Source organism: Lissotriton vulgaris, chromosome 5, assembly GCF_964263255.1.
Source record: "Lissotriton vulgaris chromosome 5, aLisVul1.2, whole genome shotgun sequence".
NCBI lineage: Eukaryota > Metazoa > Chordata > Amphibia > Caudata > Salamandridae > Lissotriton > Lissotriton vulgaris.
In genome coordinates, this window is record NC_141693.1 from 458978831 (window position 1) to 459006439 (window position 27609).

Sequence of the window (27609 nt, forward strand, 5' to 3'; positions counted from 1 at the left end):
CTTGGGTCCAGCATCGCCGACAGCAGACACCTTCGTGGGACAGCTCGCACCTCCAGCCTGGTCGCCGACAACACCTCCTAGCCCATGTGACTGCAGAAATACTAGCCTCCATAGACTTTGTCCCGCATCCCGATTGAGAGTGCACACTCTGCACCCGATCTCCCTAGGCCTCCTGCTCCTAACCTTAGTGTTTAGTAGTGTAGTCCTAGCAATCCTGAAGCCTCTGGATCTTGTTACTTACCTGCTAGTATTTCGCATTCCACTTTTAGTGTATATGGTTTTTCGTGCCCCTCGGGCATTTGTGTAAATTGTGCAACTTGTAGTATTTTCGTAAGAGTTTTGTATTGTGCTTAGCTCCCTGACTCATAAAGAGTTCAGGGTAGACTTGTTATAAATAAATATCCTTTATTTTTCATAACAACTTGTGTGGTGTCCTTTCACTTGGTGTTCAAGGGGTATATGTGATGGTAAAACAGCTGGCTTAACACGCCCTCTAGAGTTTAGCCTAAAGACTGCTTTTGTCCATGCTACTAGGATAGCTGGTCTATAAGGTTGACTTACAACCAATCATCAATAAGGGTCGTTTGGTATGATACACAGTGATCACTAGAATAGTGAGCACTATATATCAGGCCAACTTCAACTTCTCACACTGGTCTCTGCATCTGTTGCGTAGCGGCCCATCGATTCCGGATCGCCTTTTTGGAACGGAATTGGGCAAAAGTCAGGCAATCTTCTTCTTTATGGTCCGGTGACAAGCACATGTTGCATACTGGATGTCTGTCAGTATGCTTGTACTTGGAATGGCATTGTGGGCAGAATTTACATGGATTTCGTTCCATCGACGAAAGGCCCACGTGGCGTCGAAAGGCCCAACGGCCTGCGTCGACGACCGGAGAGAAGTAAGAAGTTTAACCGAGGTAATAGGCACCGAGCGAAAACAATACCGTTGAGGCCGAAGGCCTTTTGGCCTTTAAAAAAGTTTTGTTTTGATTCCGAACTTGGAGTGTAGGAAGAACATCCGAACCAATTGGCGGAAAAAAACAATCTGAAGATGGAGAGGATGCCCATGCGCACTGTAGTCCAAGTGAGGAGCCACCTATCTCGTGATCCTTCGAAGACTCTTCCAAGACAACAAGGTGCAATCATCCGGACCCAACACTAGGCGGCGATCTATGCACAGATATGAATTCAGCAGCCCACATGCCTCAAACTCACCAGTTATAGTTATCTCAAGTAAGTATAACTCGTGCCCTAAGTTAACTATAAGCCGCGTGCCCACCATACAGTTTTCTCATCAATACCTTCATTGAATCTTGCAGTGGTATTATCAATGATGTCTTAGAAGATGTCATGAGTGATGTATTATGTGGGGTATTTAGAAGTGCATGGTGAGTGCATGAGCTATACTTACCTTAGGGCACAAGTTGCAGTTGCTTGAGATAACTATAACTGGTGAATTTGCGTGGTTTTTAAAGTTTTAAATGTTATGTTGATACTGAAAATTTCACTTAACTATAATGTTACCTTTTTATTTTTCAGTGAAATACTAGTTTTTCTTTTTAAACATAAAGTAATGAACAAGTTACTTACCTTCGGTAACGATATATCTGTAAGAAACAGTAGTTAGTATTAGATTCCTTACCTTAGAATATCCCCAGGCATCAGACTGGATCTGGAAATTTTTGCGTAGCAGTACCCTTCCGCATCGGTAGGCGTCGTCTGCAGCTCTGCGTCCATCGTCGGCGCCGTGATGACGTCATCGGAGTACTTACACGACGCCTCCGCGTGCTGACTTCTGTTCTTAGACACAGCTTTTCCACGCCAGAAACGCAGAGCCATGTTAAAAACCAACACTGGTGCCATTGAAACTAGGGCCCTGAAAGGGGATGACCTTAACCCTAGATATCGGTTCGCAGAACGGGGAGGATGGGTGGGGCAGTAAGGAATCTAATACTAACTACTGTTTCTTACAGATATATCGTTACCAAAGGTAAGTAACTTGTTCATCTGAAAGAAACAGGTTAGTATTAGATTCCTTACCTTAGAATAGATACCCCAGCAATACCAACCCCGGAGGTGGGTCTGCGAACCAATAATCACACCAGAAAGTCCTGGAGGACGGAACGGCCAAAGAAGCCATCCCTCCGGACTTGACTGTCCAGGCAGTAGTGTCTTGCAAACGTGTGCAGCGAGGCCCACATAGCTGCCTGACAAATGTCCTGCAAGGGAACTCCCCGGCCCAGGGCAGTGGTACCCGCCGTGGCCCGAGTGGATTGGGCCCTCAGCCCAACAGGAGGCTCCTTCCTTGCCAAGGAGTAACAAGCCTTGATACACAAGACGACCCACCGGGAGATGGTCCTTTTGTGCACCGCCCGACCTTTCTTAGCACCCACGTAACCAACAAAGAGTTGGTCATCCACCCGGAACTGGCGCGAGCGATCCAAATAGAATGAAATCGCACGTTTTGGGTCCTGACATTTGAGCCGCTCTTTCTTTTAAGAGGGATGCAGTGGCGGAAAGAAGGAGGGCAAGGTGATGGACTGCCCGATGTGAAAGGCCGTGATAACCTTGGGCAGGAAAGAGGGTCTTGTCCATAACACAACCTTGTCCGGATGGACAGAAAGGAAAGGAGGTTTGGAAGAAAGAGCCTGGAGCTCACTCACTCTCCTGGCAGAGGTGATGGCAACCAGGAAATCAGTCTTCAGAGTAAGAAGGCGGAGAGGACAGTTGTGAAGTGGCTCAAAGGGAGCGCACATCAGATAGGTAAGAACCAGGCTCAAGTCGCACTGAGGCATCACAAACGGAATAGGTGGAAACATGTGTGTGATGCCTTTCAGAAAGCGAGTTACAATAGGGGACTTGAACAAAGAAGGTTGATCAGGCAGCCTTAGAAAGGCTGAAAGGGCAGAAAGGTAGACCTTGATAGTGCCCAGAGCAGAGCCCTGCTGGGCAAGAGAAAGAAGGAAGAGGAGAACCTCATAAAGAGGGGCAGAGAGAGGATCCACAGCCTTTGCTGTGCACCATGCCACAAATCTGTTCCACCTGCAGGCGTATACCGACTTTGTGGAGGGACGCCTGGCTGCCAGAATGATATTACAGACTTCAGGAGGCAAGTCAAATGGCCTCAACTGTCGCCGCTCAATCTCCAAGCATGGAGTTGGAGACTGGACAGGGTCGGTGCAGGACCGTCCCCTGCTGCTGCGACAGAAGGTCCTCCTGAAGAGGCAGACGAACCGGGGGATCGACTGACAGCTCGGGATACCAGTACCTTAGTGCCCAGTCCGGAGCCACAAGGATGACTTGGGACCGGTCACGTTTGATCTTCTTCAGCACTCTGGGCAGAAGTGGTATAGGCGGAAAGGCGTACAACAGACTGCAACTCCACTCGCGACGAAAAGCGACTCCGAGCGAGTGCCGCCTTGGAAATTCCAAAGCGCAGAGCTGATGACATTGCGCGTTCTCTTCTGTGGCGAATAGATCTAACCAAGGCTCTCCCCACTGCAGAAAGAGGCCTTGCCCCACGTCCGAGTTCAGACGCCACTCGTGATCCATCATGCACCGGCGGCTGAGTTCGTCCACCCGGGCGTTCATCGAACATGCCAGGTGTTGAACCACCAGGGTCACGCCCTGATGTTCCAGCCACTGCCAGAGGCGCAGAGCCTCCTGGCATAGGGTCCACGACCTCACCCCGCCCTGTTTGTTGCAGTACCACATGGCGGTGGTGTTGTCCGTGAACACCTGCACTATACTCCCCTGACAGAGGGGAGGAATGCCTTCAGTGCTAAACGAATCGCCCGCAGCTCCAAAAGGTTGATATGGAGCCGAGACTCCGCCGGAGACCAGAGGCCTCTGATCTCCACCTCTGCCATGTGGCCTCCCCAGCCCTGGAGGGACGAGTCCGTCACAACCACGTGCTTCGGTTGAGGAAGGGAGAGGGATCTGCCGCTGACCCAATTGCGATCCGTAATCCACCACTGCAGCTGTCTCGCAGTGCCCTCCGAGATCAGGACATGGTCGGATATGTTGCCCTGATGCTGGGCCCACTGAAACTTCAGGTCCACTGCAGAGCCCGCATCCGCCACCGGGCGTGATGCACCAGAAGGATGCAGGAGGCCATCAGCCCCAGAAGCCGCAGAGTCAACCTGACCGAGACCTGGGATAAAGGCTGAAAGATTGGAATCAGAGCCTGAATATCCCGGACCCACTGTTCGGGTGGATAAACCCGAAACTGCGCCGAGTCAAGAACCGCTCCGTTGAAGAGGAGCTTCTGAGAGGGGCACAGGTGTGAATTCGGCACACTGATGGAAAACCCTAGCTGGTGCAGGAGGTCTGCCGTAGTCTGGAGGTGGCTGACGACTGTCTGGGGCGAGCCCGCCTTCAACAACCAGTCGTCGAGGTAGGGGAAGACTGAAACCCCTAACCTGCGCAGATGAGCTGCGACCACCGCCATCACCTTCGTGAACACCTGTGTGGCGCTGATAAGGCCGAAGGGGAGCACGGTAAACTGAAAGTGCTCGTGGCCTACCGTGAACCGCAGGTAGCGCTGGTGGGCCGGCAGGACGGGGATGTGGAAGTAAGCGTCCTGCAAGTCCAACGCTACCATCCAGTCTTCTGGGTCCAGGGCAGCTAGGACCTGAGCCAGTGTCAGCAATTTGAACTGCTCCTTCCGGCGGAAGCCGTTGATGTCCCTTAGGCGTAGGCCCCATTTGCCCTTCTTGGGTACCAGAAAGGAGTGGGAGTAGCAACCACACCCTACTTCTGGCCCAGGAACGCGCTCAATGGCCCCCCTTGGCCAAGAGGGCCGTAACTTCCTCCTGCAGACGTCGCAAATGATCCCCCGATACGCGGTGGTATCGTGGTGGCATGGCTTGAGGGGTCGCCTCGAAGGGGAGGGAGTAGCACCTTCAGACGATCTGCAGCAAAAGGCACCCGTTTGCTGGCGCGGGCCGAGAGGCCCAAGGACCTAGCAGTAGCCCTGGAGTGCTTAAAGCGCTCAAGCGCGTGGTCTGCCTGGTCGCCGAAGGGGCGACGGCCATCAAACGGCATGTCCATGAGTGTATTCTGGACATCGGCCAAAAAGTTGGCGGACCTCAACCAGGCGTGGCGACGAATCGCCACCGTCGTTGCCATCGCTCTACCCAGTGAGTCGGTGGTATCCAGCCCACACCGGATAGAATATTTTGCTGCATCCCGGCCTTCGACAAGGGCCTGGCTGAGTTTGGCCCGTACCTCCAACGGACACTCTGGCAGCAATTCCGCGACCTTGTCCCACAGAGAGTGGGTGTAGCGGCCCAAGAGGCATGCGGTGTTGGAAGACCGCAGTCCCAGACTCAGGGAGGAGAATACCTTTTTGCCGTACTGCTCATACCTCTTGGATTCCCTGTCCGGCGGAGCCGACGGACGGGAATGCGGTCTGGGAATTCGAAGCCTGGATGACCAGGCTCTTGGGGGTGGGGTGGGTGGACAGGAAACATGGGTCGCCCGGGGCCGGGCGGTGGTGTCTGGCCACGTTCCTATCTACGGGCGAACCCGTAGCAGGCCTGGACCAAGTGCCCAAAAGAACGTCAGTCAAGGCCTCATTAAACGGCAGCAGAGGCTCAGCCGAGCTTGACTGCTGTTTAAGGACCTCAGTGAGGAGGTTAGTCCTCACCGCCGCGACGGGGAGCTCAAGGCCCAAGGCTTTGGCCACCCGCGTCAACACCACACTGTTGGTTGCTCCTTCCTCCGAAGCCACGGTAGGAGGTGAGACAAAGCCAGTGTCTGGCGAGGTGTCCAGACCACTGGCATCCCCAAGTCCACCTGTCCAGTCCTCCTGGGACTGACACTCCATTGTCAGAGGGTCCTCAGACCCCTCCTAATACTCATCATCACCCATCTGAAAATCAGGGTTGTCAAAGGATGGGGCCGGCTCATAGAAGGTAAACTCCCCAAACTGCGTCGAAAGCGGCGCCCAGCGGCCCGTTCCGATGAGGTCGTCAGGTCAACCGGCGACGACCCGGATCCAGTGGGGCCCTGCGGTGCCGGGCCCGAAGGCGCCGGCGGCGTCGGTGTCGAAGCACCCGACCCGCTAGGGCCCCCAGACGGGTCCGCTGGGCCCGAAGGCGCCACGGAGCCCGTCGGAGGAGCGAGGGACCTCATGGCCATGAGGAAGCGCTCTATCTCCTCCGGCGTCGCGTTCTGCCCAGGGACCGGAGGGTGTGGGGCAGGCCGCGACGCCCGTGGGCGGTGTCACCCGAACCCCCGGCCGCGTAGGGGGGGATTCGGAAGAGTGATGACGTCTCTTCGACTTCTTGTGCTTACCTGATGACTTCGACCCGGAGGAGTGATGTCGACTCCCGGAGCTCTGACCTGTCCCTCGACCTCAGTTGGAACCGGGACCTCTCGCGGCGCGGGGCCGACTGCCAGAGTTCGAGCCGCTTGCAGGACCGCTCCCGCCTAGCTTTCGAAGTCAGGGCCCGGCAGTCGGAGCAGGTCTTGTCGTCGTGGTCGACGCCGAGACAGTGGAGACACCGACAGTGAGGGTCGGTGACCGACATTAGTCGGTCGCAATCCTCACAAGGCTTGAAACCTGGCATACCTATCGGCACCGTCCGGAGTCGCAAGACTCAAGAAAAATGATCAAAAGGGATCAAAAAAGTTTAGTCAAAAATTTACTAAGGTACCACTTTTCCGGATCTGCGCTGCTGGCGTGGAAAAAAGAACTGACGTCAGCACGCGGAGGCGTCGTCTAAGTACTCCGACGACGTCATCACAGCGCCCACGATGCCGACAACGGACGCGGAGCCACAGACGATGCCTACCGACGCGCAAGGGTACTGCTACGCAAAAATTTCCGGATCCAGTCTGACGCCTGGGGATATTCTAAGGTAAGGAATCTAATACTAACCTGTTTCTTTCAGATATTTTATTACCATACACAAAGCCACCTCGCCGTTTGGGCAACCCAAACGCAGGCAGCCAACCGTACATTGTACATGTCCTTTTCGCCATGCAAAGGGCCTGTCCGCAAACCAGCCGAGGCAGCCATGTGAGGTCATAAGCAGTGCACTGAGGAGGGGTGTAAGCTATAGTTAACTTCTGTAACTATAACTGCTGAAATTCTATGGTTTTGTGTGCGTAGAATCTGAACCCACCTGTAGTGTCCCTATAAGCTGTGTTTTTTTCAGTGAATTTACATTTTTTTTAAATGTTATTTCCTAACAATAACGTCTCTGTAACCTTTGTTTTATGTGTGATTTTCACAGGTTTCTTTTAATATAAATTTGAATGTTATAAATACATTTATTCACACATTCATTCTTATTATATATTTTAAAAATAAAAATAAAAAAATGAAGGTAAGGTAAGTGATGTAGTCTTTCTATAAATGCAATGCATCAAGTCTTTCTATGTTCTATTCATTTGAAGGATCCGCTGAGCTGTTCCCAATCAAAAGCACAGTAAAACAAGACATTTAATACTAATATATGCAACTGCAATTTTTAAGTGTATCACTACCTGTGTGGGAGTGGCTGTGTGAGTGACCATGAGGGTTTGTGAGTGGCTGTGTGGGTAGGTGTGCGAGTGACTGTGTGGGTATGTAAGTGGGTGTGTGAGTGGCTGTGTGGGTTTGTGAGTGGTTGTGTGAGTGGTTTTGTGGGTGTGTGATTAGCTGTGTAGGTGTGTGACAGGGTATGTAAATAAGTTTGTGAGTGGTTTTGTGGGTCCTGTGAGTGTGTGCGAGTGACTGTATGGGGGGGGGGGGTGTTTGTGAGGGTGTGTGAGTAGGTCTGTGAGTGGGTGAGCGAGTAGCTGCATGGGTGTGTGAGTGGGTCTGTTTATGGGTCGGTGGGTGTATCTGTGGCTATATGGTTGTTTAAGTGGGTATGCAAGTGGGTGAGGGGTTGTGTGAATACATATGTGAGTGGCTGTGTGAGTCTATTAGTGTGTGTGTGAGTGGTTTTGTGGGTCTGTAAGTGGGTGGGTGTATAAGTGGGTGTGTGAATGATTGTGTGGGTGTGCAAATAAGTCTGTGGGTTTGTGAGTGCGTGTGTGAGTGGTTCTGAAGGTCTGTGAGTAGGTGTGTGAGTGGCTGCATGGGTGTGTGAGTGGTTGTAGGCCATAGAGGCTGGAAGGGAATGAGGTGGAGGGGCGGGCGGACCAAATAAAAATAAAAACGTACCTCCTTAAAGCCGCCGTGGCGGTCTCTCCACCATTGTGTCTTCTTCTCCAGCTAGTCCCAGAAGCACACAGGCTAGCCTAAGACAATCACAATGCTGCAATGCAGCGCTGTGATTGGTTTAAAGGCCTTGGTTTGGCGCTCAGACAGGCAATTATAACCTGTGCAAGTTCCCATGACCGGTGGCCGGCCCAGGACGACCAGCCAAATCGTCATGCACACTTGGCATACAGGGGGTTGCACTGAGCACTGCAATGGATCAGTGGACCCTCAGGCGCTCACAAATAATGTTTTTGGACAATTTATTGTCCGTCAGAGGTCCAAAACAGACCACTCTATCAGTCCCATGGAGTCTGGGTACCTCTAACATGACCCCTTTTATCACTATAAAAAACATTTCTCCCTGGGAACCAAGTCCTGATACACAAAATGGATGACACGACTTTCCTCTCAGGTTGCGGCCAGCCAATCACGCATGGAACTCCTGCAGTGGAGCCATGTCTCTAGATAAACTTAAATCTTTTTTTTTACTTTAATAACTCCGAAAGTGAACAGACTTATACCAAATTACAAAAGCACTCTTTCTGGACCAAGATCTGGCATTCTGCCAAATTTGGTGCAATATTGTTCAGTGGTTCGGGCTGTAGTAGGGTCTAAAATCCACATGGGAAATTACATTGGCAAATCGCGTTTTGCCCCCCTCCTTCCCCTTTTTCTCAGCCCTCTTGACTGATCACCCGAAACTTCCCAAACAGCAGCTAGGTTTGAAAATCTTGGGAAGGTTTGTCCAACAGCATGAACGTAATTAGCAAAACAAGAAGTGTTCTTTCTAGGGAAATTAGGTCCTAACTATATCTATCTAGGTATATATTTTCACACAAAAAACAAAGCTTTCAGGGACGTTATAGTTAGGGTCAGATTTTTCTCATATAATACTAGAGAAATTCAACCGTTATAGTTATCTGAGCTGACTATAACTCACGCCCCCACAATGCACTGCTTATGACAGCGCATATTACATCACTCATGACATGGTCAGTGACATCACTGATGACATCTCAAATGACATCAGTGGTGACATCATTCACAGCATCTCTGACGAACTCACTCACACACCTATAGAAACTTTTATACACCCACTGCCACTCCCACACATTCATTCACAAACCCATTCAGAGCCATACCAGTACTTACACACCCATTCACTGATTAATAGAGCTACACACACATCCACTCACTCAACCATACAGCCACTCATACACCCCCTCACCAATACAGCCATTGACATAACCACTCATATACTTATGCAAATACTCACACACTGAGTCACCCATAGAACTACTCACACACCTAGACATTCACCCATACAGTCAATCGCACAGCCACTTACACACCCAAACAGTTATACACACACACACTTACTTACTCATACAAATAGTAGCACAGTCACTCACCTATACAGTTACTGACAGAAGCATGCACTCATCCATAAAGCCGCTCTCACATTCACTCACTCACATGTACACTCATATACTCACTCACCTATACTGCCTTTCACATACCCAGTTACTCATCCATACTAACACAAGCACTTAATCAGCGACACAGCTATACAGACACTCACTCACCCACTCAGCTTCTCACACACCCACTCACTACCCCATACAGCCACTAACTCACCCTCTGATTCATCGATACAGGCAGTCACACATCTCCTCCCTCACACACACAGACAACCATAGAGATTGTCAGACATCCAATCAATCACCCATATAGCCATTCACGTACCCACTAGTACACTCATACATCCATTTAGACATCAACTGACAGAGAGATACACACATTCACACAACCAGTCACTCGCCCATACATTTACTGAGACACCTAATCACTCACTTATACAGTCAGTCACGCACCCACTCGGTCATCCATACAGCCTCTCATACACCCACTGATTCACCAACACACCTAGGTATATATATTTAACACTCATAAACTTTTTAAAAACACTCAGTCACTGGATGATGCCATCACTGATGTCATTTCAGATGCAATCAGTGATGTCATCAGTGATGTCACTGACCAAGTCATGAGTGATGTAATATGGGAGGTCATAAGCAGGGCATTGCGGGCTCACAATTTATAGTCAACTCAGGTAACTATAATGGCTGAATTTCTCTGGTTTTGTATGAGTAAAATCTGACCCTAACTATAACGTCCCTGTAACCTTTGTTTTTAGTTTTTTGTGAATTTCTACTTTATATTATGTTATATTTGCTAACTATAACATCTTAGTAACCTATGTTTTTTCAGTGAATTTCTAAGGTTTTTTAAATGCTAATTCCTAACTATAACGTCCCTGTAACCTTTGTTTTTTTTTAGTGAATTTCCAAGTTTTTTTTTAACTAGCAGTCACTTTGTACAGTGGTGGAAAATGAGGTTGGGCCTTCGACCAGCTTTCAGGAATTCTGCTGAGCAGCACTTACAGGAGGAACCAGCAGGGCTTCTTGGCCCCCAAGATTCTTAAGGAGCCCAGGGGACGTTATCCCCCAACTATTAGTGCGCCGGGAGGCACATTTGCAGAGTGGTGGAGAAAGGGTGTGTGGCCTCTGACAACTTCTCAGCAATCCTGCTATGTGGGACTTGCTGATGGTAACAGGAGAGGTAGTTAGCCCCCAAGGACCCTCAATAGCCAAGGGGACTTCATCCCAGTGCGTCAGGAGGTGTGTTTGAGGAGTGGTGGAAAAAGGGAGCTATGCCTTTATTTATTTATAATTTAAAAAGGGAGGGGGCCGCATGGAACCCCTTCCAGGCCGATTTTTATCCCTGGAGACCCCATCGACTGGGCCCGGCCATTTCTCTCTCTTTTTTTTTTAAGGATGGAGGGAAGCGCTGCCCCCTCCCCCAGCCAATTTTGGCCCCGGGCACCCCATCCCTGGGAGCAGGCGATTTATTTTTTTTTCTTATTTTTTTAAAGGTCCACCTTAGCAGGCCATTTGTGGCCCAGGGGACAACATTCTCCATGGCATGGCCTCGCGTTGGGCACCAGCAATGCTTTTAACACCCAGGGAGCTGCTGACATGCAGCTTCCTGGGTGTAAAAATCAAAGTGTCCTCCACTTTGAACAAAGGAGAGCAAAATCGCTTGTTAAAAGCGGAGCAAACTGTGTGCTACGAGATGGCGGGAGCAGTGCCCACCCCATTCCATAGCCAGCTGCAGTGTCCCGGGGTGGGGGCACCCTGGGATATTGCTGGAGCCAGCACTGGTGGGGTGGTGATCCCCTAGGGCCACTTACGGCTCCAGGAGAGGGGCCACACGGACACTGTCCCATTGTAAAAATAGCCCATGGGAGGTGGCGGTTCCCTGGGCTGCGAGGGGCTTGAGCCCCCCCACTCATTATAATTAAAAATAGCCCCAGAGAGGGTTGGTGATCGCCGGGGCTGCGAGGGTGGGTCGCGTGCCGCCCGCACTTCAAACAATCAGCCCCAGGAAGGTGGCGGTCCCCCACTTTTTTTTATTGCCCCGGGACCTAGCCCACCTGGGGGCCTAAATTAAACAAAGTGCAGGAGCTTGCACTTCATTTTTTAAAAAACATTTCGTCCGGATTTGCAGATCCACCGGGAATCCAGCTGAATCTAAAAAAAAAATGTTTTTCTTGGGTTCAACAGTCCTAGGGGATCAGGGTGTTTCTACCCTAACTCCTTTTTTCTTTTTTTTTTTAAACGTTTTTGCTTCTGAGTCATAAGCTTGTTGCCAGCACTTCCTGATTTGAAGTGTTGGCAGCCAATCAGATCTCATGCACAAGATCGGGAGGGTTCGCGGATCCACCCAGCAACAGTTGTATATCTAAGAAATCTTTAAATTTCTAAAGAACTACTGAACAGATTTCCACCATTTAAGAAAAAGACCTAACTCTGACCAAATTTGGTATAATTCCGTTCAGCAGTTTGGGCTGTCGCCGGGTCTCAAGTTTCCCATGGAAATAAACATGGAGAAAAAGTGTTTTGTGACCCCCCCTTTTTCTTGGCCGCCGCTTGACGGATCATCTTGAAATTTTCAAGACAGCAGCTGACATGACTGACCCATTAGTTTTGAAACTTGTACGAAGATTCGTCAACCTGTGCCAAAGTTATTGGCAAAATAAAAAACTCTCTTCCTATAGCAACTAGGTCCTAACTATAACTACCTACTGGCGACCACCAGTATGTGATATATATATATTCATAACGGCATAAGAGTTCTCTATAGTGTTGCATTACTATTTACTAGGGAAAAATCAAGCCCCATCTTTACATCTTTCTAATGTATATGAGTGAATGCATCACCACGCATTTGAACTTCCATCGTAATGCCACAGCTGCTTTGGCCCTAGCATAATGACATATACATGTGCATGCACGACCACGAATATGCACTCATGTGCCATGACACCACAGCCTCTTTGGCTTGATGAACAAGTTACTTACCTTCGGTAACGATATATCTGTCAGAGATATATATTAGTTATAGATTCCTTACCTTAGAATTACCCCCAGGCGTCAGACTGGATCCGGAGATTTTTTTCCCAGCCGTACCCCTGCGCGTTGGTAGGTGGAGTCAGTCAACTCCGTGTTCGTCGCCAGCGTCGTGATCGCCGGGATGACATTGCGGTATCTACTTAGACGCCGCCCCTGCGTGCTAGCGTCAGTTCTTTTACACAACATTACACAACATTCCACACCAGAAGTGCTGAGCAATGCAAGACACTGACCACTTGTGAACAAAACTAGGGCCCTGAAACGGAGTCCCTTACTCTAGAAGTTTGCAGAATGGGGAGATTGGGTGGGGTGGTAAGGAATGCTTAACTAATATATGTCTCTTACAGAAATATTGTTAACGAAGGTAAGTAACTTGATCATCTGAAAGAAACTATTAGTTATAGATTCCTTACCTTAGAATATATACTCCAGCAATACCAACCCCGGAGGTGGATCTGTGAACTAAGTTTACACCGGAAAGTCCTGGAGAACTGAACACCCAAAGAAGCCGTCTCTCCGGACTTGACTATCCAGGTAGTAATGTTTAATGAACATCTGCAGTGATGCCCACGTGGCTCCCTGGCAGATGTCACTGAGGGGGACTCCACATCCCAAAGCAGTAGTGGCTGCCGTTGTCCTGGTGGAATGGGCATGAAGTCCTACTGAAGGCTCCTTTTTCGCCAAGAAATAACAGATCTTAATGCAAAGGACGACCCATCGAGAGATGGTCCATTTTTGCAAGGCCCGACCTTTCCTGGCACCTGTAGGAGAGTAGGGTCTGCTTTCCTATGGTCACCCCACTTTTTGCTTCACTGGTTTTCGACTTAATGTGGCTGTGGGCCTGCTAATCAGACCCACAGCCCAGCTGCTCTCTCTCTAAATTCACTACAATGCACTTTAGGTGCATTACCAGTTGGATACTGGATCACCTTATGAGCCCCTGTACAGTGTACTATAAGTACCCAGGGCATAGGTGCATCCAAGGTCTACCAGGGGCTGCAGCATATCTTTTGCCATCCCTGGCTGGCCATTCAAATTGACACAACTGGCTGATCACTCAGCTGGGGCAAGGTGGGGTAATCACCCCTTGCTTAGATATAGTATACCTATATCTAACCTTATATCAAGACACATATACACCTATAAACAATCATGGAGGCAGAGTGCTTGATTTTGTGTGAGATGGTGCTCTATCATGAGCTGAGCCTGCCTGCAGCTTTCGGAATCATGTCCTTTTAGCTGTTCTAGGATATTGCCATACCATATACTCTTATGTGCATTATGAATCTCGTGGTTAAATGCTATATCTGGTTTGGCTTTATCAAAACATGTTGAGTAAGGTGTCATACGATTTGGAATACTACCCCCTTGCCAGTTCTGGCGACGGGGGTAGCATTCCACCCTTCTAGAGGGAGAGGACATATTGTTCCTACTAATCCCGCTTAAAGTTAACCAGAGCCTCAGCATCACAAAATGGATGCTGCAGCCACAGACACAAGTCTGACCTCCTGCTGCTGGGAGTCCTTCCAGTGAGGGAGGCTTGGACAATAGGTTTCCTGCCTTGGGGGTGCTAGCACCACCCCAGACAGGATTTTGTGTATTGGGACAGGGAGGGCTGAAAGGATTGAGACACTGCCTGGGGCACACAAGGTGTCCCATGCATAGTCCAGTTCAAACTGGTGCTGGGGCACTCCAGCCCCAGCTCTGGCGTGAAACTGGACAAAGGGAAAGGGGTGTAACCACCCCCTTCCCTGGTCCCACCCATAGGAGGGACCTAGCAGGTAATCCAGCCCCTAAGATTCGTATATAGGTAGGAGCTGAGTAAGACTTTAGATTATCTTGACTGAAACTTTGAAATGAAACTCTGGACCTTCATCACTCTACTTTGGAAGAAGACGACTGAAGAATCTCCCTTATGGTCAAGGAGTGACCACCCTGCACAAGCAGGCACCATCCAGCGATCGACTACTTGCTTTGCCGCCGCCTCCCGTCGGAGCCCGAGCCCAGAGCCTGACAAGAACCGGATTCCCAGACATTCAACAGCCCGATCCACAGTCCCTGCAAAGCTGAGACCGGCCATCTTGAAAAGTCTGCGACCTGCTAACTGTGCAGCCCCCGAGGCCCCCTCGAAGCTGTGCATTGGGGATTGAGAAGCCCCAGCCCCGAGCAGCATCTGCACCAAAGATCAGACCTGCACACTCCACGAGTTCTGCGTGGGGCACTTTTGCATTTTCCTGCTCGACGAGTCTGCCCGGTCACTTGCCCGTTGGCTAGTGGCCATCTTGGTGACGATTCTGTGAAACTACACCACTGGTCTGGTTGCTCCAGACTGGCCCTTGCTTCCCTCAAAAGAAGCAGCCCCTCAGACCTTGCTGGTCTGAGTAAGAAGCCTACATCGTATCCTGCGTGGGTTGCCTTTGCCAAGGCTTGTTGACTCCAATCCTGAAGCCGGCACCGCCAACAGCGAGAGCTTTCGTGGGACAGTCCGTGCCTGCCTCCTGGTTGTGGTCGACGCCTCCTGGTCCACGTGGCTGCAGAGACAAGCTTCCCATCAGCACCTGATTGCAACGTGACGTCACCTGCTTCCATCCTGTTTCCATCCTGGTCACTGGCTAGTGACCCAGACTCTATCCCCTCTGCTTTCTGGTCCTCTACATCTTCGATCCACCCTTGGATCCACCTGGACTCTTCTCTTCCGGCCGCCTGCAGCATCTTTCCTCCAACGCTCCATAGATCTCCACGAAGAAACCCGACACACTTTGGGACCTATGCACCCGCTTCCTGTGGGTTAGGTAACGCGAGTACTACGGTGCTCCTGTAAAGGTTTACACTCCTAGTGTCCTAGTTTCAAGTGGTTAAGTTCTAGTCCAGTCGGAAGACTCGCAAACCTTTAACTTTCCATTTTTACGCACCCATTGACTTCTATGAGTACACACGTGTGCCTTTAGACTCTGCACACGCATCCCGTGGGCCTCCTGCTCCCTAACCATTGTTAGTCCAGTGTAGCCCCAGCGATTCACAAGGCCCTAGGCCTTACCATTGTTCGTGACGTGGTACTTATACCACTTTTTTAATATATGGTTTAGCGGGCCACCCGGCCCTATCCATAATTGTGCAACTTTTGTATGTTATATTAAGTTACTTGTTATGCGCTTGTGCTTCTGTGCTCATAAAGAGTTCAGGGGATTTCTTTAGAAATAAATACATATATATTTTGAATATATATCCTGTGTGGTGTCCTTTCATTTGGTATTAAAGGAATTGCATATGGTAAAACAGCTGGCTTCACATGCCCTCTTGAGTTTAGCCTAAGACTGCTTTGTCCATGCTACCCCTAGGATACCTGGTCTATAAGGTTGACTTTACAACCAACACCATAAGGGTTGTTTGGACTGGTGCAAGGTGCTCACTAGAATAGTGAACATCATATACCAGGCCAACCTCTCACAGCACCCAGATAGGCAACAAAGAGTAGATCGTTCATCCTGAAATGTTTTGCACGATCCACATAAAATGATAGCGCACGTTTTGGGTCCAGACGTTGGAGTCTTGCCACCTCCTTGGAAGGATGCAGGGGCGGGAAGAAGGTGGGCAAAGTGATTGTCTGTCCTACGTGGAAATAGGTAACCACTTTGGGTAGAACAGAAGTCCTAGTTCGAAGGACAACGTTGTCCGGATGGACAGCAAGGAAAAGAGGTTTTGAAGATAGAGCATGAAGCTCACTCACCCTGCGAACAGAGGTGATGGCTATCAGAAAAACAATTTTTAAAGTCAAGAGTCTGGTAGGACAATTATGTAGTGGCTCGAAAGGAGCGCCCATAAGGTAAGCTAAGACCAGATTCAAGTCCCATTGGGGCATTACGAAAGGAATAGGAGGAAAGAGGTGAGTAATGTCCTTAAGAAACCTATTTACTATAGGGGACTTGAAAAGAGAAGGCTGATCAGGAATGCAAAGAAAGGCCGAAATGGCCGAAAGATAGCCTTAAGGGTGCCCAGAGCAGAGCATTGCTGGGCCAAAGAAAACATGAAGAGGAGAACGTCAGAAAGAGGGGCAGAAACGGGATCCACAGCCTTTGCTGCGCACCATGCCACAAATTTGTTCTATCTACAGGCATATACTGTTTTAGTAGATTAACGCCTGGCTGCCAAGATGACATTAAAGACTGCGGGAGGGAGGTCAAAAGTTGTCAACTGTCGCATCTTAATCCCTATGCAAGAAGGTGGAAGTTGGACAGGTTCGGGTGGAGGACTGTCCCCTGCTGCTATGACAGAAGATCCTGTCGAAGAGGCAGTCTGATCGAAGGATCGATGGCCATGTTCAAGAGCTCTTGATATCAGACTCTTCGTGCGCAGTCCAGAGCCACGAGAATGACTTGGGCCCGGTCGCACTTGATCTTCTTCAGCACTCTGGGCAAAAGTTGCATAGGCCAAAAGGCGTATAGAAGACCGCAATTGCACTTGTGCTGCCTTGGAAATTCCAAAGTGCAGAACTGCTGACATTGTGTGTTCTCTTTGGTGGCAAACAGATCTAACAAAGGCTCTCCACACTGCTATAAGAGAGCTTGCACCACCTGCGAGTGAATACACCATTCGTGAAGCATCATGCACCGGTGGCTGAGTTCGTAAGCCATGGCGTTCAGGGAATCTGCCAGGTGTTGAACCACCAGGGACATGCCCTGATGTTCCAGCCATGATCAAAGGCTAAGAGCCTCTTGACATAGGGTCCACGACCTCACCCCGCCCTGTTTGTTGCAGTACCACGTGGCAGTGGTATTGTCCTTGAACACCACACTACCCTTCATCTGACAGAATGAAGAAATGCCTTCAGTGCAAGACAAATCGCTAGGAGCTCCAGAAGGTTGATTTGGAGCCCGGACTCCGCCAGAGACTCTGATCTACGCCTCTCCCATGTGGCCGCCCATCCCAGGAGTGACACATCTGCCACCACTGCGAACTCTGGTTGGAGAAGGGAGAGGGATCTGCCGTTGACCCAATCCTCGTCCGTTAGCCAAGACTGCAATTGGTGTGCAGTGCCCTCTGAGAACTGGACGCAATCGGAAAGATTCCCCTTATGCAGCGCCCACTGGAACTTCAAGTCCCATTGCAGAGGGAGAATATGCCACCTGGCATGATCCACCAGCAGGATGTAGGAGGCAATGAGGCCAAGCAACCTCAGGGACATTCTCACCAAAATCCGGGATAGAGGTTGAAACATCGGTATCATAAACCGAACATCCCGGACTCACTGTTCAAGAGGATAAGCCCGAAACTGTGCTGTATCCAGTACTGCTCCGATGAAAAGGAGCTTCTGAGAGGGTTTCAGGAGTGGCTTCGGCACGTCAATAGTGAACTCCAGCGAGTGCAGGAGGTCCGCCATAGTTTGGAGGTGGGAGACGACAGCCTGGGTCGAGCTCGCCTTCAACAGCCAGTCATCGAAATAGGGGAAGACTGGAACCCCTGATCTGCGCAGATGAGTTGCAACCACTGACATCAATTTTGTGACCAGAGGGGCGCTTGTAAGGCCAAAGGGGAGCATGGTAACCTGAAAATGCTTCTGGCCTAGAGTGAACCGTAGGTAACGCCTGTGGGCTGGCAGGACAGGGATGTGGAAATAGGCGTCTTGCAAGTACAGCGCTACCATCCAGGGTCGAGGGCTGAAAGGACCTGAGCCAATGTCAACATTTTGACCATCTCCTTCTGGAGGAAGTGGCTGACGTCTCTGAGATCCAAGATAGGACGCAGGCCTTTCTCCTTCTTGGGTACCAGGAAGTAGTGGGAATAACAACCACGACCTACTTCTGGCACAGGGACTCACTCGATAGCTCCCTTGGCCAAGAGAGCCGATACTTCCTGACAGAGAAGGGCTGAGTGATCATCCGATGGATTGTTGGTGGCATGGAGGGAGGGGTAGTCTCAGTCTCAAAGGGGAGGTAGTAGCCCCTTCGGTTTACCTGCATTACCTGCATAACCTGCATCTGTCGGACCTGATGTTGCGCCAGTGGGGGAGGTGATGGCTGATCCTGCCACCCACTGGCAACTGGTGGCCCTGAAAAGTCGAACTAGGAAGGTTTGGAGGCTGCTGCAGGGGGGGGGGGGGGGGGGAGGGGGGGGGGCATTGGTGGACTGACCCGCTCACTGGCCCCCTGACCTACGACGCTGGATACCACGCCCATGGCCGCTCAGGGGCTGGGTGGCTTGTGCAGCCCTGTGGTTCTTGGTGGAACGTGGTGGCGCATCCCTTTCGTGGCCACGAAAGGGGCAAAAAGCAGACTGCATGGGGCGAGAAGTTGCTGCAATGCTCAAGGACCTGGTCGCAGCCCTACAGTCCTTGAAGCGCTCAAGCGTGTTGTAAGAAACTGGCCTTATATATACTGCACCAAAGTGAGGTACAGTGTGTATAGAGTCCAAGGGTCTCCAGAGGTTTGGCAGAGGCTGAAATTAGATAGAATCTTACTCTCTAAAGTGGTAGCTTGGTCGATCAGTAAGGCAGTATCAGAGAACAGTGTAAAGCATTTGATGTACACACTCAGTCAGCAAATGGTCTCACACACTCAAGAACTGAACTCTAGGCCAATTATTTTGTATAAAAAATATACTGTTGTTTTATTTCTAGAACCAAGCAAGCCTGGTGCAGGTAAGCATAAAAATAACTTTCAGTAGTAAATTACTTGTGTGAACACAGTTCAAAATAGCAGTATAACTTGTACTGGTTTTGGTTACAGTTTTAAGAAAGCAGTTTGCAACACATTGCAGGTATAGTACATTCAATTGAATGGGCTTTTTAAGTAAAATGCTGTTAATTACTTCTCAGATTACTTTTGCTAACACAGGTGAGTAAATGTGTTTTGGTTAAAGGTATGAGTTTTAAAGAATATTAATGTATTTCAAAAGTTGACACTTGGAAACTTTTTCACATAGAATCACCTATGTTAGTTATCCTATGGGAGGAAATTCACTTAGCAGGTAAGTTAGGTTATTGTTACTTTTTCTTACTCAGTGCTGGATCCTGGATTCAGCACGGAGACATTTCCTGAAAACAGTTGAAAAAATGCGTTTTGGTTATTCGGCTGATTTTTAAGGTATATTTATAGTTTTCAAAAGTCGACACTTAGAAATTTTTGGGGAGAAAAAGCGTCAATGTTATCCTATGAGGAAAAATGAGTTATCGGTTTCAAGGTAAGTAATCGGTCTTTTGAGCTAAGGTTCTGAAGTTAGACTCAGGGGTCTCCCAGGGTCAGTGATGCACTGTTGTTGCACCCTCAGCGGCACACGGCGGCCGGGTGCAGAGTGTTGAGACCCAATGTTATCCTATGGAGGATAGGGACGCTCCAGTTGGTGGCGGCTGGCAAGCAGGCCACAGGGTTGTGGGAGCAGAAGCTCCTAGGGTTAAGCTCAGAGCAAGTTGGGGACCAAGTTACCACCAAAGGGGCACCCTCAGTGGGGCTAGGGCAGCCGGTGCAGGGTGCTGTTTTGAGGTTGGGTGCCCTGTTGATTTCAATGGAGAATCTCCTGGACATAGACACACTGCAGGCCCGAGGACGAGGACCTTCCTGGAGCGACCAACACTTTGAGGGGTAAGTAGGGATGTAGAGTGTTGGTTAGGCACTGCTGGTTTGGGCACACAAGGCAGTGGGGCATCAGGTGCAGGGGTGCCTTGGGACGTCGGATTTTCTTACCCGCTCTGGTCGCTGTAGGGGGGGGCCCTCTGGATTGAGGCTGTAGGCATCGTCTAGAGTCTTGAGCAGTTAAGGGGTTGCAGGATCTCAGGGCAGGATCGCCGGGGGGACCTCCTTGTGATGTTTGTTCACTCAAACACGGGCTGGGCTTGGCGGGTGCAGAGTGTACTGGGTTCGCGGTTTCTGGCTGGCACCAGAATCTGCAGTTTAAACACGTCCAATGTACACAGGAAAAACAGCTTGGAAAGTGAATGCAGGCAGGTCCTCCGGGGTTTTTGAAGTTGCTGGGCGCTGGACACGACGGGGTTTCGCAGGTTCAAGGGGAGGCAGGCCTGTAGGGCTAGGGCCAAGTCAGTGGGGGTAGTCCTGCTGTTAGCTCTGCATGACTTCTCGACCTTCTTCTTTTCTTGTGGTTGCTGGATCTGAGGAAGGAAGGTTCAGGGTGCCCCTAAATACTAAATGTAGGGGAGTTACAGGTAGGTAAAGGGCAGGGACCAATGGGTCCCTTCCCTGGGGTGGTTACACCCCCTATTCTGCCACTCTCCAGTAGGAGAGGGGCAGGAGCCAGTCCCTGGTTGGCTGGGTCCCCCATCCTCAAGATGGTGGGGACTCGAGGTTGTGCTTGACCTCGCCTCCCCCACTTTAGGGGTGGAGTTGACAGAGGTGGGCACACCTCTCGTCCTGACTTTGTTTTTCCCGCCAGGTCTCCCGCCCAAAGTGGGGGGTAGAACCAGTGGGGGCCTGTTGCTGAGTAGAGCAAGTGGTCTGGAGAGGCTCACAAAGGCTGTATGCATTTGAAGCTTCTCCTTCGTGAACCCTGCCCATCCTGGGGGAGGAGGCTTGGCACCTCGTCCCAGGATGTGCATTGTTTCAGGCCCCCCGAGAGCAGCAAGCTCTCGACCCAGGGGTCCAGAAACATGGCTGGTGGTGGCAGCCTAGGCACCCACTCAGTCAAGTCACTAGGAATTGGTCGAGTTTCAGGGACATCTCTGTCGTGCATCCTTCATTAAATCCCACACTGGCATCAGTGTGGGTTTAATGTGCTGAGAAGTTTGATACTAAACTTCCGAAGTCTTCAGTGCAGCCATTATGGTGCTGTGGAGTTCGTAATGACAAACTCCCAGCACCATATACTCTTAATGGCAGCACTGCACTTACAGTGCCCATGAATGGACCTGGGTACTGTAGGGGGTACAGGGCTCATGCACCTGTACCCTCACCACTGGCATAGAGCACCCAGCTAGAGGGGTGACTGATGTATGACAGGGGACTGTTTTGTGGGCATGGCACACAGGGATGTGTGTCATGTCGAATCTTCACTTTGTTTTGCAATAAGACATGCATCCTGCCAAGGCAGTGTGTGAGTGTCAGGGTACAGAGCTTCTAAGGGTGGCACAATAAGCGCTGCAGCCCTTAAGAGGTCTTCCCTGGTCACAGTGCCCTGGGCACCTGTGGTACCATTTACCAGGGGCTGACCTGTGGCCAGAGATACCAATTTGGGTTAGTTTTTGGGGGAAGAACACAGGCCCTGGGAACCTGATTGGCAGGGACCCAGGGCACACCAAGGAAAAGTGCATCAGTAGTCTGGCAAAAAGTGGGTGGGGGTTACTGCAGCAGAAACCCACTTTCCAGCACGCGTTGTCTGCCTTGTCACCAAACAGATGACGCCCATCAAAGGGCATCTCCAAAAAGGCTATCAGGGGTACCGACATTGATATCATCATACTCAGCGAGTCAGCGGTATCCAGCCCATACTGTATCGTGAACTTTTGCTGCGTCTCAACCCTCAGCAACAGCGCAGGAGAGCACAGCCCGGGTGTCCTCCGGGCACTTTGGCAGCACTTCTGCAACCGCGTCGACACCGAATGTGTGCAACGGCCTAAGAGACATGGGGTGTTCACTGACTGCAGTCCTAAGCTGGCGGAAAAAAACATCTTCCCAAGATGGTCCAGCTTCTTGGAATTCTTATCTTGAGGAGCTGTAGGGAAAGCGCTACCTTTCGAGGATGAGGCTTGGACCTCCAAGTTCTTGGGAGTAGGGTGTTGAGACAGTGGGTCACCAGGTGCTGGGCCGTGGCGTCAGGCACTCATCCTATCCACAGGAGCTGCTGGGCTGGGCTTGGACCAGGGGCAAAGAAGGACGTCAGTGAGGGCCTCATTGAAATGAAGCAAGTGCTCCGATGCGGCCGGTGCCGGCTGAAGCACCTCAGTCAGGAGGTTAGTCCTGACTGCCACCATAGGAAGCTCCAGGCCATGGCCTCAGCCGCCCTATGCAACACCACAGCGTAGGAAGCTCCCTCCTCCGTAGCCACGGTAGCATACCAAGGTCTGGGGAGGTATCCAGACCACTGGCATCACCCAACTCCTCTCTCCAGTCCAGCTCTACAAGCTGGTCTCCCAGAGGGTTAACAGAGCCCTCCCAGTCCTCCTAACCCTCCTCTGGCTGCCACTCAGGGCGATAAGGAACGCCAGGGAAGAACAGTGGTACAAAAGTACCCTCCAGCGCCAGTACCGGCGTCGGCAGTCTGGCTCCGTGTCCAAGTCGAGAGGGAGGCTAGCTGGGGGCGCAACCGGCGTTGTCAGAGGAAACAGCTTCTGGGAAGGTACCGTGAGGCCGAAGCTGGAGCCACTGGCATCAAAGGCCTAGAACCCCCAGCCGAGTCCACGGGGCCCGAAGGCAGAGTGGGTCTGCCCAAAGATGGAGTGGAGGGCTTCGTAAAAAGCCCAAAGCTGGGCCGGGGAAGCTCCGGCTCCCGGAAAGGGAGGAAAGCATGGAGCTGTCCCAGCAGGCTCTGAGGGCGGAGCCGAAGAATGTCGACCCTCCGTGTTCCGTCGCCTTTTTCTTTTGCTTCAACTTACCCGATGACGAAGACTTCGATGATGAATGTTGGTGTTTCCTCCACGACCGGTCCCACGACCTTCCCCTCAACTGGGACCTCGAACGGCGAGGAGCCGACTGCCGGGCCTCCAAAAGCTTTCGGTACCGCTCCCACAAATACGTAGGATTCACGGCCCAGCAGACGGAGCACAAATTAGGGTCATGGTCGCACTCCAGACACCAAAGGCACACGAGGTGCGGATCGGTCACCATCATCAGTGTGTGACAGGAGTCACAAGGCTTGAAACTGGGCTGACGACTTGACATCCTAATGCACCAGGAGTCGTAAGACTTCAGGAAAGATGTAGACAAAAGCCGAAGTAGTTTAGTCAAAAAATGACAAAGGGTACCACTCTCTCCAGATCAGCGCTGGCTGGTGCGGAAAAGAAAGAACAGACGTCATCATGCAGGGGAGGCGTCTAAATAGACATCGCGCCGATCACGAGGCCGACGACGAACGCGAAGTCGACCGAAGCTACCTACCGACGTGCAGGGGTACTGCTGAGAAAAAATTCTCCAGATCCAGTCTGACGCCTGTGGGTAATTCTAAGATAAGGAATCTATAACTAATAGGCTCTTTCAGATTTATGATTTACCATTCCAAGATTTTGGAAGCCCATCTTGGTAAGAGAAATAATATGTGTGCAAAAGCACAATAGCACTTTTAGAGAAAGGAGTAGCCCAGTAGCACATTTCAGCAGCTGGGCCCTTTAAAAAAGTGATGTAAAAGGGGGGAGCGGAGGGTTTTGGGGAGCAAGTCTTGGCCACCAATGAGCAGCAGTTATCATGAAGGGCAGGAGAGCAACAGAGAATCCAAGGGGAAGGGGAGTATGAAAAAACCTGAGCAGAACAAGGAGGGGTGGAAGAAACAACTGACAAGCTGGTGGTAGAAGAGCAACACAGAGAATGCAAGAGTGCAGAGGCAGGTAATGAAGGTGGATGCAGCGCAGGAAAACATGTGCATTCCCTTGGAGTGCTTAAAGCAAAAGAAAAAAAAAACAGTTCTCAAAAACGTAAGCAGTGGACGGATACATGCCATCCAAATAAAAAGGATGGTAAAGATGCTGGAGGGGGAAATTAGGTCAACAATGAGATGATCCAAAATCCACAGTATGAGTTGGTATTGTACATAATAGGGCTCTCAAGAAAACGCATCTAAGGCTGTCTGCATGCAACAGATACAAAGTTACACAATGCCTCATCATATTTTATGCCCGTGAAATACAAATAATCCAGAACTTTACTTAAAGTATGTACTCCTTAAGGAAAGTCCACCAACTAACATCTTGGTGTGTGAGCTTCACTTAGAACTAAAAATAATTTGATTTACCATTATTTTATTAGCAAGTGGTGACATAACATATTAAATGAAGATACCTAAGCGGGCTAAAGCTGTGGAAGTGGTATTGAAATTCTCCCAAGATGTAAATGAGTGCTGGTTTGACCTTTTTGTTAACCTGCATTTAATAACTATATATTCAGTGTTTGTTTTTAATTCTTACCCATTAGCACACTGGTTATGTTGATATCCAACCGATACCTAGCTGTCACGTTGATCTTTAATCGAGGAGAGTGAAGCCGGCTGGCTGGTTGCTGCTGCCATGATAAGGAACATGGCCAAGGTTCAATAAACGGCTCCCATCCTAAACATAAAGCAACATATTTAGCAGGATGGTAACATTCCCAAATTGCAACTGAGTTTCCTACTCATCAATTAACAACACAATATTTATGGTGCATTATTAGATAACTTGATTTTTAAACGTATTTTCCAATTCAATTGTGCTGTAACTGAAGAATAGGTGCATCTAGAACTGCAAAATGTGATATCTAGGAAAAGTCACCTTTAGGGGAGTATAGTACTCTTAGGTAGGTAGAAATTATTTATTCCATATTCACTGGCATTTTGATGACTGCACAGGAAACAGAAATCTGCTTCCTAAAAGAAATTACTGCTACAAAAGGACTACTAATGCACATACTTCGGCATGTTGCCCCTTCAATCTATCTTTTTTTATTTAATTTTGTATTTATGTGTTTTAGTATTGAAATCACAACTCTGCACGTCAGTGCCATCTCTCAAATACACAATTCAGAAAAGGGGGTGGTGATGAAGAACAAGTTACTTACCTTCGGTAACGATATATCTGTAAGAAACATTAGTTAGTGTTAGATTCCTTACCTTAGAATATCCCCAGGCGTCAGTCTGGATCCGGAAACTTTTGCGTAGCAGTACCCCTGCGCGTCGGTAGGCGTCGTCTGCAGGCGTCCCCTGCGGCTCCGCGTCCGTCGTCGGCGTCGTGCGCCGTGATGACGTCGCTGGAGTATATAGACGCCGCCTCCGCGCGCTGACGTCAGTTCTTTGTACACAGCTTTTCCGCGCCAGGAGACGCAGAGCCATGAGAGAACCAACACTGGTGCCATGTAAAACTAGGGCCCTGAAAGGGATGTCCTTAACCCTAGGTATGAGTTCGCAGAACGGGGAGGATGGGTGGGTTCGGTAAGGAATCTAACACTAACTAATGTTTCTTACAGATATATCGTTACCGAAGGTAAGTAACTTGTTCATCTGAAAGAAACACGTTAGTGTTAGATTCCTTACCTTAGAATACATACCCCAGCAATACCAACCCCGGTGGTGGGTCTGCGAACCAATACAATACTACACCAGAAAGTCCTGGAGGACAGAACGGCCAAAGAAGCCATCCCTCCGGACTTGACTGTCCAGGCAGTAGTGCCTCGCAAAGGTGTGCAGCGAGGCCCACGTAGCCGCTTGGCAAATGTCCTGCAAGGGGACTCCCCGGCCCAGGGCAGTAGTAGCCGCCGTGGCCCGAGTGGAATGGGCCCTCAGCCCAACAGGAGGCTCCTTCCGAGCCAAAGAGTAGCACGCTTTGATGCAGAGGACGACCCATCAAGAGATGGTTCGTTTACAAACCGCCAGTCCCTTCTTCGCACCCACGTAGCCAACAAACAGTTGGTCATCCACCCGGAACTGGCGAGTGCGATCCACGTAAAATGAAAGCGCACGTTTTGGGTCCAGACGATGGAGCCGCTCTTCATCCTTTGAAGGATGCGGAGGCGGGAAGAAGGAAGGGAGGGTGATGGACTGCCCGATGTGAAAGGCCGAAACAACCTTGGGCAGGAAAGAAGGTCTAGTCCGCAGAACCACCTTGTCAGGATGAATGGACAGGAAAGGAGGTTGGACAGAAAGAGCCTGGAGCTCACTCACCCTCCTGGCAGAGGTGATGGCAACCAGGAAAGCCGTCTTTAAAGTCAGGAGACGGAGAGGACAAGAATGAAGGGGCTCAAAGGGAGCACACATCAGAAAGGTTAGAACCAGGTTCAAATCCCACTGGGGCATCACAAACGGAACAGGTGGAAACATGTGAGTGATGCCCTTCAAGAATCGAGTTACAATCGGGGATTTGAACAAAGAAGGCTGATCAGGAAGCCTCAAAAAGGCTGAAAGGGCAGAAAGGTAGCCCTTGATAGTGCCCAGAGCAGAGCCCTGCTGGGCAAGAGAAAGAAGAAACAGAAGAACCTCCGAAAGAGGGGCAGAAAGAGGATCCACAGCCTTTGCTGTGCACCATGCCACAAATCTGTTCCACCGACAGGCGTATACCGACTTAGTGGAGGGACGCCTGGCTGCCAGAATAACATCACAGACTTCAGGAGGCAAGTCAAATGGCCTCAACTGCCGCCGCTCAATCTCCAAGCATGGAGGTGGAGACTGGACAGGTTCGGGTGGAGGACCGTCCCCTGCTGCTGCGACAGAAGGTCCTCCTGAAGGGGCAGGCGGATCGGGGGACCGACTGACATGCTGAGTAGCTCGGGATACGAGTACCTTCGAGCCCAGTCCGGAGCCACAAGGATAACTTGGGCCCGGTCGCGTCTGATCTTCTTCAGCACTCTGGGCAGAAGTGGTATAGGCGGAAAGGCGTATAACAGACCGCAACTCCACTCGCGCCGAAAGGCGTCGCCGTGCGAGTGCCGTCTTGGAAACTCCAACGCGCAGAACTGATGACATTGCGCGTTCTCTTCTGTGGCGAATAGATCTAACCAAGGCTCTCCCCATTGCAGAAAGATGCCTTGCGCCACGTCCGAGTTCAGACGCCATTCGTGATCCATCGAGCACCGACGGCTGAGTTCGTCCGCCCTGGCGTTCAGGGAACCTGCCAGGTGTTGAACCGTCAGAGTCACGCCCTGATGTTCCAGCCATTGCCAGAGGCGCAGAGCCTCCTGGCAAAGGGTCCACGACCCCACTCCGCCCTGTTTGTTGCAGTACCACATGGCGGTGGTGTTGTCGGTGAACACCTGCACTACACTCCCGTTGACAAAGGGGAGGAATGCCTTCAGTGCCAGACGAATCGCCCGCAGC

The 27609-nt window shown here is 50.4% G+C and overlaps 1 protein-coding gene across 2 annotated transcripts in view; it reads right to left on the bottom strand.

Moving 5' to 3' along the window:
• Positions 1-27609, bottom strand: part of VPS13D (vacuolar protein sorting 13 homolog D) — a 2754556-nt gene that overhangs the window by 1471783 nt on the left and 1255164 nt on the right. For both annotated transcript variants that reach the window (XM_086921894.1, XM_086921893.1), the window contains exon 38: positions 24734-24874. In XM_086921894.1, coding sequence (XP_086778020.1) covers positions 24734-24874 — 141 coding nt within the window. The remainder of the gene's footprint in view (positions 1-24733; positions 24875-27609) is intronic.